At 43.0% G+C, this 12064-nt stretch overlaps 1 protein-coding gene across 2 annotated transcripts in view; it reads right to left on the minus strand.

Moving 5' to 3' along the window:
• LOC121870257 (putative neural-cadherin 2) overlaps nucleotides 1–12064 on the minus strand; it is a 146351-nt gene that overhangs the window by 82968 nt on the left and 51319 nt on the right. For both annotated transcript variants that reach the window (XM_042372045.1, XM_042372044.1), the window contains exon 2: nucleotides 3090–3209. In XM_042372045.1, the coding sequence (XP_042227979.1) occupies nucleotides 3090–3209 (120 nt within the window). The remainder of the gene's footprint in view (nucleotides 1–3089; nucleotides 3210–12064) is intronic.

Raw genomic sequence — 12064 nt, forward strand, 5'->3', positions numbered from 1 at the left:
TGGTGGTGGATTATTATTATTGTTGTTGTTGTTGTTGTTGTTGTTGTTGTTGTTGTTGTGGGGAAAGTATACCTCATTGATAGCGGGGAGGCTTTTTGAGGCTGGCAGACTGAAAATTTTGGGTAGGGTTTATAATTTGATTTGTGTGTGTGTGTGAAAGAGAGAGAGAGAGAGAGAGAGAGAGAGAGAGAGAGAGAACAGTGTTATATTCACCCACAAGATGCACCAGTGTTCAAGGGACCATCTATGTCTTCCACACGAGCATTATCGAGATTAACTCCTTATTTTTTTTTAGTTGCCTGTCATTATCGAAAACTGGTTAACTGCAGGATAACTCATAGCTGTATTTTAGTTCTGAGAGAGTTCAGTTAGAAAAATAAATTCATGTCGAGAGGAAGTCAAAATAAACTCGGAACACAATACAAAACTAATGAAGTTTTAAAAATTGCAAGAAAAATTAATTAGAATTATATTAACGCTTATCCAGTATGAAAATGTGAAAGATTAAAGACGACACACACACACACACACACACACACACACACACACACACACACACACACACACACACACACACACACACACACACACACACATAAACACACATAAACACGCAGATACGCACACATATAACTATATTTTTAGTAACAGCATCAACGGGGAGGAATAAAGAAAAATATATAAATTCTTTTCCTGGGAAGCCATTTACTGACTCTGACGTTATATAGGTTATGTGTACTTGTGGGCTGTGTTATTATTTCTCGCGGTTTATCCTGTAATATTTTTCACTTATCTATGAATAAGCGTTGTGTGTATTGATTGTTTAATATTTAAATTTTATGGCGGAGGAGGAGATGTAGGAGGAGGAGGAGGAGGAGGAGGAGGAGGAGGAGGAGGATGAGGAGGAAGGGGAGGAGGAGGAGGAGGAGGAAGAGGAGGAGGTTAGAAAATTTAGGAAAGTCTGTTATGAAATAGTAACAGAATTAAGTACTGTACTCGGGATATTCAAACACGATTTTTACACACTAAATTTTTTTGTCTAAAACCCCAGGTATGGATCTTCCCTCCTACAGTAGTGCCTGGTACCTAGACCTGGGTGTTACGATTCTACTCAACTTAATCCCTATTGGCTGTGACAATCATTCCCTCCCTATCCCTCGTTTAGCGGATTCATCTGTAGTACGAGGTTGAGTACAGGTCACCGCTTGACCTGTACTCACACACACACACACACACACACATCTGATCAGCATCATGATCGCTTCTGTCAGTTTGAAACAAAGTTGCAATACCTTCCTTGCCACCGTCTTCTGCTACCACCTGAGGGGATCCCAGGGACTCCAGGTGGTTCCCATGGGGTCTCAGTGGGACCCAAGGAATCCAAGGTGTTCCTTTTGGATTTCTGTTGGATCTAAGGGGGTTGCTTAAGGGGACCAATGGGTCCTTTGGGGTATTCAAGAGACCTTGATGGGTCCCAGGAAGGCCTTGGGGAGTCCCAGGCCAAGGGGATCCCAGTGTGTTTTGGTGGTTCCCAGGGAATCTTGGTGGGTCCCAGAGAATCTTAGGGTGTTCCGGGAGTTTTGGTGGGTTCCAGGAGACCCGTAGTGGGTCCCAGTGGGTCTTGGTGGATCCCAGAATACCGTGGAGTTTCCAGGGGGCCTTGTGGGCGCCAGGGGGTCTTAGGGGGCCTCAGGAGGTCACCCCAACCCAACCCAACCCAACCCAACCCAACCTAACCTAACCTGTAGTGCGTCAATAGAATACCGTTGATAAAGTATGAGGTGTATTCTTTCCACCACGGGAGGAAAAAACAGCTTAGACTAGATTTACCCCCGGGATGGTATCTGACCTGGGCCTGTACATATATAACCATGTATAAACTGGGGCCGCGGGGACGGTGGGGGGGGGGTAATAATGGCCTGATACACCGACAGGACTGAATAGACGGAATGGATATGTTTACATGGAGGTGATTAAATTCTTTTTCTGGTTCTATAGATGAATGGAATTTGTGTGTGTGTATACCTGTCGTTAAGTAAGCTGCCTAATGATATATTTATAGATACAACGAAGAATGGCGGTTATTAAGGAGGTAATTATGGAGAGATAGAAAGAAATGTGACTAAAGAAGAATTGATAGATAGATAGATAGATGATAGATAGATAGATAGATAGATAGCTATATAGATAGATAGATAAGGGGAGGGAAGATAAGAGTTTATAGCACAGCAATTCAACTCGTTATCATATTTATATATTGATAAAAAGGTGAATAAGTCTCTATGGCAACCAAATCAACCTTTTCACTATTTCAGGTTCAGAAAATAAAGGGTTTATAGAAAAAGTGAATTTAGTTCAGCCTGATTTAACTACAGAGAGAATATAAAGAGTTCATAGGACATAAGTCAACCCATCTTTGTGTTTCATGTATTTAAAAAACAACAGCAGATTAGCTCACAAAACTCGGTGTGATTTTCCTTTTAATTTATACATCTGCTTCCATGAACTCTTATGTTGATATCACTTTAATGTGATTATTATTCCGTATGTCGGGATGGAAAACTGCGTGTATGGGGGGGGATATTTATGGTGATTGGAGAGATAACAACACGCCTTAAAGAACTTGTAAACCCCTCCCCTCCCCTCCCCTCCCCTTCCCACCCCTCCCCAAAGCGTTTTATTTTTAATTAGACTACAAAGTCATCTAGGGGAAAGTTTATTAATATATAAAATCGTTAATAAAATTATTATAAATCTTGTTGACATTTTTCATTGATGTGAACTTTTGATTCGTTGTACAATATAATGTTATGGTAAGAGTTATCTAAGAAGTACTTACTGTTTGTATTCGTATTGAGAGTTTGAGAGCTGTTGTGAGGAGAGAGTTGGAATGAGAGGGGGAGAGCAGTTGTGAGATAGAGTGAGAGGGTGAGATTGTCTGGGAGAGAGGCGAAGTGAGAGACAGGGTCCAGAGGGAGAGAGTGTGTGGGGAAGGATGAGAGTGAGTGAAAAAAGGCGAGAGATAAAATATAGTAAAGGGAGTAGTTATGGGAGTGAGAGGGTGAGGACAGACAGACAGACAGACTCACCTTGCGCCTGCACCCTGGCTGTGAGCTGCAACAGGAGGTCCGGGGTAGTGTTCTCAGCCACCTTCGTCACGTACTTGGACTGCTCAAACTCCACTGGTCCACTGCCCACCAGCTTGGTCACTGTAACACCACAACACACGTGAGTTAAATACACGTCGGTATATTCCTTCCCACACACATACTGTATAGACAACCGTTCATGCATATTTGTTTAATCGGATACAATATCTCACTTATATTATTTACGATTACAACCATTTCCAGTCAGGATGTAAACCAACATCTTTGATAACAGTACGGTACCTGTGTTTACTCTCAGGGTACGAACCATGCCTATAAAACAACAACTGGCGTTTTTGTCAAATAAGGATAGATTTTAGTTTTTATTGCTACACCTTCAGGAAAATTAATTCGTACATGCGAAAGTTTGCTGTTTCATTTAAGACGTCGTTTACCTTAATAAGAAACCAAAAGTCTACCTAAAGTATGTAAGGTAAGTTTAGGTTAGTTTAACTTACTGTAGGTTAAGTTAGTTTCTTTATATAAAACTATTCAACTTTGTATTATAATGACGTCCATAATCGTCTGTGTCCAGTTCGAAGATTCAGAATTAAAAAATAAAAATAAAGAAGCTATGCCGCTTTCATCTCTCTTGCTATGCTCTTTTATTTCCATTATGGGTCACAAAGTTATCACAAGGCTACTTGGTGTAAGACTGGCCTCCCAGAGACCCACGTCGCCGTATAGGACGAATGTGAACCCAGTCTTTTTGGCCACTAGTATTATTTTGTCAAACATTTACTAGAATACAAATTCACAATTCTATAATATGTGATAACAAAGGCTTTTGACAATATATTTATACAAATCATAAATATATACCGTACATAAACTACTCTGTAAAGCTACAACTGCTGTAATACAAACATTAATACAGTCAGTTATGTAGAGCAATATCATATTAATTCACAACTCGAATATTAATGAACTCCTGTCAAACAGATGCGGCAGTAAGATACTTATACCAGAATAGGAACAAACATGTAACAGGGTATGTGGAGAATTTGAACACATCATTGTAACTGATATACGTACATAATGTATATTGAGTCTCTCTCTCTCTCTTCGTGTGACCCAACTTGAAACGGATTATAACTCCTACATTAACCAGGGGAATGAGAACGGATGATCACATTGCACAGTCAGTTCCGCTCAACATAGACGAGGACGAAAGGGCAAGTGACCACACGGACCTTCCAATAGATAAATAGTATACCATTATATATGGAGCCATAATGTGAACTGATCTTTATTGACTGGGATAATTTCAACACTGACCCCCCCCCATCCTCCACACCCGCTGTCATTCACTCTCATAAACTACCTAACCAGATCTGTTTTATATAGTAAGTAAAGCACCGTTTGGAAGTGAGATGTGTGAGATAGTGTGCTAGAATTATGGGTGTGAATATGAGGTGCAGGTGATGTAGTAGTGTAGGTTATCGGTCACTGTTACAGGTGCGAGGAATGTTACGTGTTTGTTTAACACACACACACACACACACACACACACACACACACACACACACACACACACACACACCACACACACACACACACACACACACACACACACACACACACACACACACACACACACACACACACAACACACTTAAGATATATTGCAGAAGTTGGCCACAAAATTCCCTGATAAATGCAATATTTTGCAATATTAATTGCAAGTTGAGAGACAGGTTGAACCTTCGTATAATGAGGCAATACCACGACTCGAAAAAATCAAGTTCTTTTTCCAATTAAGGTACGAAAGAGGAATTTTACCTCCTCGGGGGAGATCCCACAAGTTACAGGTCTTAAGTTCTTTGTGTCCAGCCTAATTACCAATATAATTTGGCAGGTGCAATAATTAATTACTGGTGTAAAGCTTGACGTATAAATTAGTGTATAGTGTGAACTTTTATATATACAAACATTTTCTCTTTTTTTTTCACGCCATTCACAATTTAATCTAAAAAGCTCTCAAAGGCAATATCGTGGTTGGAACAGGAAGCTGTAATGTAACTTTGGTGTAAAACAGATTCCATTGTGTAAATTTCCCTTTCCAATAAACCGATTAACTTTGTGATAAAACAACCGGGGAAATGGGTTCGCAAATGTTCGCTCCACTTTTCATTTGCGAGGATTAAATTTAGCCAATCCCCACCTCCATACGTTAAAAACATTTTGGGAAACGTGCAAGCACAGTCAAACACCATTGAACTATGATCACGCTGACATTTTTTGCTAATATAACAGCTGGTAATACGTACCGCAGCGTAAAAAAAATACTCTGAAGGGATAAAAAATGAAAATATATTGTGATTTTTATTAATGTAATGACTGTAGAGTTAATTGGTATTAGTGAGAGTTCACACTTCCAAATTAATGGGATTTTGACAATACTGTATTGTCCGGGCTGAACCGTGATGAAAATGTGGTGGTGATGCCCAGCTGTTGTGTTGGTGTTCGTGTGTTTTACAGAGAGAGAGAGAGAGAGAGAGAGAGAGAGAGAGAGAGAGAGAGAGAAAACCATGGGAAGTTATTTGTGATAATTATACCAAAACAATAACAATACCACAACGAACAAAATAACAAAAATGAATACAAAATAAAAACAGCATAACCCTTCCTATTTTTTTTCCAACTCAAATTTCTACTTTCACTGTAAAAAAAAATAAAAAATAAAAAGTTTCATTATCCAAAGTTAATCTCAGTTTTAAGTCAGGCGAAGAGCAAATTAGGAATGGGAATGAGGATTTTCGGTCAGCTGATGTTTGGATTCTTGGATGTATTTGTTTACATGGAAGGCAATATAGACCCCGAAAGAGATCATTGTAGATATGTGTGTGTGTGTGTGTGTGTGTGTGTGTATTGTGCTTGAGATAGAGAGAGGAAAATAAAACAAGGTATTGATCAGATATTACAGAGAGAGAGATACAAGAAAGAAAGAAAAGAAAGAAAAGCCAATAGCCGTAACATATCCAGATTTTAAAAGGAAAAAAAAGTGAGTTTAATTTCCTTCTCCACATATAATAAATATTAACACATACTGTTTGTGTAACAGCAGTCCACACACACACACACACACACACATACACACGCACACACTCACACACACACACACACACACACACACACACACACACACACACACACACACACACACACACACACACACACACACACACACCATGACTGTCCAACCTTTATTCTTTTTGAGTAATTATGAGTTTATGCAGTTTTTATCGTCCTGCAGAAACTCCGAGAGAATCCAATTTCGACTTAAAATCGCGACATAATTGGCAGGGACACATTCCCCACGCCGCGCCATCTACTGAGACAGATCAAACTTTATAGTCTCTCTGTCTCTGTCTCTCTCTCTCTCTCTCTCTCTCTCTCTCTCTCTCTCTCTCTCTCTCTCTCTCTCTCTCTCTCTCTCTCTTTTGTTTTCATTCCCCCAATATTTATCTTTGCCTTTTCTCTCCTTGCCTTTATCCTTGTCTCTCACTTTCTCTTGTCTGTCTCTCTGTCTCTCTGTCTGGGCCTAGTGATTCTCTTCCCTCCATTGTGTTCACTCCAGGTCCCTCTCTCTAGCTTAATTCGCACTCTAGTTAAACGTACAGGGTCCACCTCGAGTCAGCTTAATCCTTGGGTTAGGTTTAAAGCTCACGTACGTACATGGCTGTGTGTGTTCACTGTACGCGTAGTGTTCTGTGCCTACACGACGATTAAGTTACCTAATGAAGTTTGCTGAGCTGAGATCTTTATTCTATTAGCAGTAATTATGAGGGAGTGAGCGTTCGTTGTTTGAGTATCTCTCTCTCTCTCTCTCTCTCTCTCTCTCTCTCTCTCTCTCTCTCTCTCTCTCTCTCTCTCTCTCTCTCTCTCTCTCTCTCTCTCTCTCTCTCTCTCTCTCTCTCTCTCTCTCTCTCAGTTTGTTCCTGTCTGTCTTTGTTTGTCGATCTGTTTGCCTCTGTATCTGCCTGTCTATTTTTCAATCTCACTCTGTCTGTCTGTCTGTTTGTCTCTGTCCGTTGCTGATAATCATGGCACTCCCTCGGGGTCCTTAGGGAGAGTGTGGTCCATATTATAACAGTCGTATAAACCGTGTCCTAGTTATCGCTTCCTGAGGTCGGCTCCTCTTGTTGTCTGTAGTGAATGAGGTGAATCGAAATGAAGCCAAAAGTCTCTCTGTGGTTCCCTGACTCTCTCTCTCTCTTCTTGCCTTTTGTAAACATTTGTCTCTGTTATCACTTTGGTAAACATCAGTGATATATCCCTCCTGTAAACACTTATCTCCGGCATTCCTTAGGTAAACATTTATCTTATATCTGGTATTCATACTTTATTATCCTCTGTGCGACAGTTCCATCAACACTTTCTTCGAATTACGTGAAAATTAACCCCTTAGATTATTTCACGTAATGATCAAACAACCAAACACTTTGGGGGTTTAGATTAGCTTAGCTTAGCTTAGCTTAGCTTAGCTTAGCTTAGCTTAGCTTAGCTTAGGGTTGTTTATTGTAAAATTAACTAAGCTGGGGTTTTAATCTTCATGTGGTACAACACGTTTTTCTTCAATTTCATCTTAGGAGTCTGTTTTTATGTGAGCAAACGTCCACTTCATCACTGCTCCTCCACACATCTGGGGTGCACAGCGCGTCATGCTGGCTGGTGATCATCATCATCTGCCTCTTCTGGGCGGCAAGTGTAACCTGCCATAGCCTACCCAGGGCGGATATTAACACCGGCCGCTGATTGATGGCCTGCAGGGCTCACACCTCCTTCACTTTTATACAAGAGGGAGTTAGTGTTGTCATCTGTGTGGGCGCTGACCTCCGAGTGTTGGTTGAGAAGGTTCTTTTGTCTGTATGTTGGTTAATTATTTGTGTGTCGGTCTGTGTCTCCGTCTCTTATCCCACAGTCGCACTCGCCAACACACCACAGATTCTCTCCTCCACTCCGCCCTCTGTACACACTCATTGTCACCCTCCCCTCCCCATCATAGTCTCAGTCTCACACACACACACACACACACACACACACACACACACACACCGCATCTGGGTATCCACCATATAACCAACCATGACTCACCATCAGCCTATCAGATTACACGGCTGGGGTAAAGATCACAGAAGGCCTCCCTGGAGAGAACGTAAACAACAGAGTGAAAGTGCTGTAGTCTCTTTACGGGCGAGTGAATGTCAAGACGGCAGGAGGAGAGATGGTGGTGGTGAGAGAAGGAGATGGTGATGGTGGTGAGAGAGGATGGTGATGGTGATGGTGGTGAGAGAAGGAGATGGTGATGGTGGTGGTGAGGGGAAAGGGAGATATGAGTGATGGTGGTGGTGAGAGAGGATGATGTAATAGTGGTGGTGAGAGAGAGAAGGAGATGGTGATATGGTGGTGAGGAGAGATGGTGGTGGTGAGAGAAGGAGATGGTGATGGTGGTGAGAGAGGATGATGATAGTGGTGGTGAGAGAAGGAGATGGTGATGGTGGTGGTGAGAGAAGGAGATGGTGATGGTGGTGAGAGAAGGAGATGGTGATGGTGGTGGTGAGAGAAGGAGATGGTGATGGTGGTGGTGAGAGAAGATGATGCTGGTGAGAGAAGATGGTGGCGGTGAGAGAAGATGGTGATGGTGAGAGAAGGAGATGGTGAGAGAAGGAGATGAACAGGATATAATAGGGGGGGGGTAGGTGATAATAGAGAAGATGGGAGAAGAGATAGGTATAGAAAATCGTGGGAAGAGGAGATAGGAGACGATTAATGAGATAATTAGATGAGGCAATGAAAGGTAATAGGGGCGAAAAGAAGGGAGAATAGAGAGAGTAACAATAGGAGGTGAGAGCGGAAGATGATAGGAAGACGTAATAGGAATAAATGAAAAAATAAATGATAGAAGGAAGATGATAGAAAGAAATGGTAAAAGGAAATAAATATGAGATATGAAAACGATAGATAAACGAGAGAAAAATATAATTAAAATAATAACAACTGTGGTAGGGAAATAGAAATAAAAATATTAGTAAATTAAATTAAATAACGTGACGAGAATAAATAGTGGACTCGAAAAAAAGAAAGAAAGAAAGAAAGAAAGAAAAAAAGAAAACAGAAAATGGTTAAGAAAAAGGATAGGAGAATAAAAGTGAAGATTTGAGGCAGAAACAGAAGCAGGGAGTTAAGAAAGGAGACGAGATGAGGAAATAAAATATGATAGAGTGAGAGATAGAGACAAAGAATGAGACAGTGGGGGAGTAAACAAGGTAGGGAAGGAGAGGCAGAGACAAATAGATCAGGAATTTGATGAGAGACAAAGATAACGAATGAGACAAGGGAGAAGAGAGTTTATTTGGGATATTTGGAGAAATGATGAAAACGAGAGAAAAGAGAAGAGATATAGAGGGTGAGAACAAGAGAGGTGCGAGAGTAAGAGAAGAGTATATGACATGAGAGAGAGAGAGAGAGAGAGGTAGTAGAAAAAGAGGTGAGGAAGGAGACAAAGAGAGAGGAGATAAAAAGTGCACAGGGAAAGACATAATGATGGTGACACCCAAAAGGAGGCTGAGGAAGGAGTTGTGGCTTGCCTTGCCTGCCCGGGAGGTGGAGGGAGGGAGGAGGAGGGAAGGAGAGAGGGAAGGGAGGAGGAAGGAGGGAGGGAGGATGGAGGAAGGAGAGGGAGGAGGATGGAGGAGGAAGGAGGAGGGAAGCAGTGGAGAGAGGGAGGGAGGAGGAAGGAGGGTGAGGATGGAGGAGGAGGAGGGAGAAGGAGGAGGAGGAGGGAAGTGTGGGTGAAGGAGGAAGGAGGAGAGGGAAGAAGGAGGAGGAGGGAGGAGGAAGGAGGGAAGGAGGAGGAGGAAGGAGGAGGAAGCAGTGGAGAGGGGAGGGAGAGGGAGGAAGGAGAGGGTGAGGATGGAGGGAAGGAGGAGGAGAGAGGAGGAGGAGGAGGAAGGAGAGTGTGGGTGAAGAGGAGGAAGGAGGGAAGAGGAGGGAGGGAGGAGGAAGAGTGTGGGTGAAGGAGAAAGGGTGGGATTGGGAAGGAAGATGAGGGATGGCGGCAGTTGATAATAAGGCGAATGGAAGAGAAGGTGGTGAGGGGGAGAGATGGGTGAAGACTGGGAGGAAGGAGGAAGAGAAGGAAGGAAAGGGGCGATGGGGGAAGGAAGAGGGTAATAAGGGAAGGGAAAGAGGGAGGAGAAGGAATAAGGGGAGTGGGAGGAGGGGTAAGGAAGAGGATAGGAAAGGAGGGAGGAGGAAAAGGGGCGAAGGATGAGGAGAAGGGAGAAGAAAGACGGTAATAAGGGAAGAAGAGGAGGAAGGAGAAAGAAGAGACGGATAAGAAGGAAGGAGAGAAGGAGAAAGAGGATAGTAAGGGAAGAAGAGGAGGAAAACACGTCAGCTAAAGAAGGAGTAAACGTCCACAGAAAAAGATAATCATAAACACGAAACAAAAGAAAAAAAAACTAAGAAAAAAAATAATAATACTTAAAAGAAGAAGAAGGTGATGACAGAAATCAAAACAGACGACGTATATATTTTTTCTGCGCCCTCAAGGAAACGGATTGATACTCATAAACAATAAATATATTGTCTTGAGGGATAATACTGAGGGAGGAAACGAATGCCGTGAGAAGGGGGCGGATATTTTAGCCCCTCTGGGAATATGGCATAAAGGTGACACTTCCTTAACATCATACAAGGAAGAACTGGATCGCTGGCAGAAGGAAACCGGTCCTAACGGAGAGAGAGAATAAGATCGAGGTCTTCTTCAAGTGGAACACACAGTAGGACTCTTACTGGTAGGGAGGATGTTTCGTCCCTGGGAACAGCTGTCATGAGGACAATTTTTTCCCATATGGTAGGTCTCTAGGAGCGACTCTCCCGTGAAGTTGGTACTCAGGGGATTTGAATAGTCTAATGCTAAGGATGACTGATGGAAAGTCTATGAGCTACGACGTGGGGGTGTATGGATGGGGAGGGTGAGCCTGGGGAGGATGAGGGGGAGTCTGGGGGAAGAAGGGGTGGAGTCTGGGGGATGAGGGGGGAGTCTGGGGGTGAGTCTGGGGGATGGGGGGGGGGAGTCTGGGGGGAGAAGGGTGAGTCTGGGGGATGAGGGGTGAGTCTGGGGAGTAAGGGGGGGGGGGGTGTATGGTTCAGTGTTTAAATACGCCAGCATCAATCACCGTATATATGTAGTACCAGTCACACAAACCTGTCGCATACAAGAGACACATACACCAGCACATTTACAACACCAGTCACATTCACAGGACCTGTCACATTCACAACACCAGTCACATTCACAGGACCTGTCACATTCACAACACCAGTCACATTCACAGGACCTGTCACATTCACAACACCAGTCACATTCACAACACCAGTCACATTCACAGGACCTGTCACATTCACAACACCAGTCACATTCACAGGACCTGTCACATTCACAACACCAGTCACATTCACAGGACCTGTCACATTCACAACACCAGTCACATTCACAGGACCTGTCACATTCACAACACCAGTCACATTCACAGGACCTGTCACATTCACAACACCAGTCACATTCACAGGACCTGTCACATTCACAACACCAGTCACCAGACCTTTTACATACAGTCCTACTATCTGTTCTTTCTATCTGCCTCATAACCAGGGGCCACAGGGGCGACGTGAGGCAACTTGAAAAGCCAGAATTTCCATATTCCTGATGTTGCGCTTCCCTTGGTTGATGACGGAGGCAGCCAGGTCACTCTCTCTGACGTTGTCCACCCGTGTCTAGGTTCTTCTGCCTCGTTGACCTGTTCTATCTGTCCTAGCTTGTAAGATAGTGATGACTTGGCTGCAGCTGCCCTTCCTTCATTTTCGCCTTGCAGGATGGTGGGTGTGTCAGCCTGCCCGTCAGCCTC

The sequence above is a fragment of the Homarus americanus genome, unplaced genomic scaffold (assembly GCF_018991925.1).
Source record: "Homarus americanus isolate GMGI-L3 unplaced genomic scaffold, GMGI_Hamer_2.0 scaffold39232, whole genome shotgun sequence".
Lineage (NCBI taxonomy): Eukaryota > Metazoa > Arthropoda > Malacostraca > Decapoda > Nephropidae > Homarus > Homarus americanus.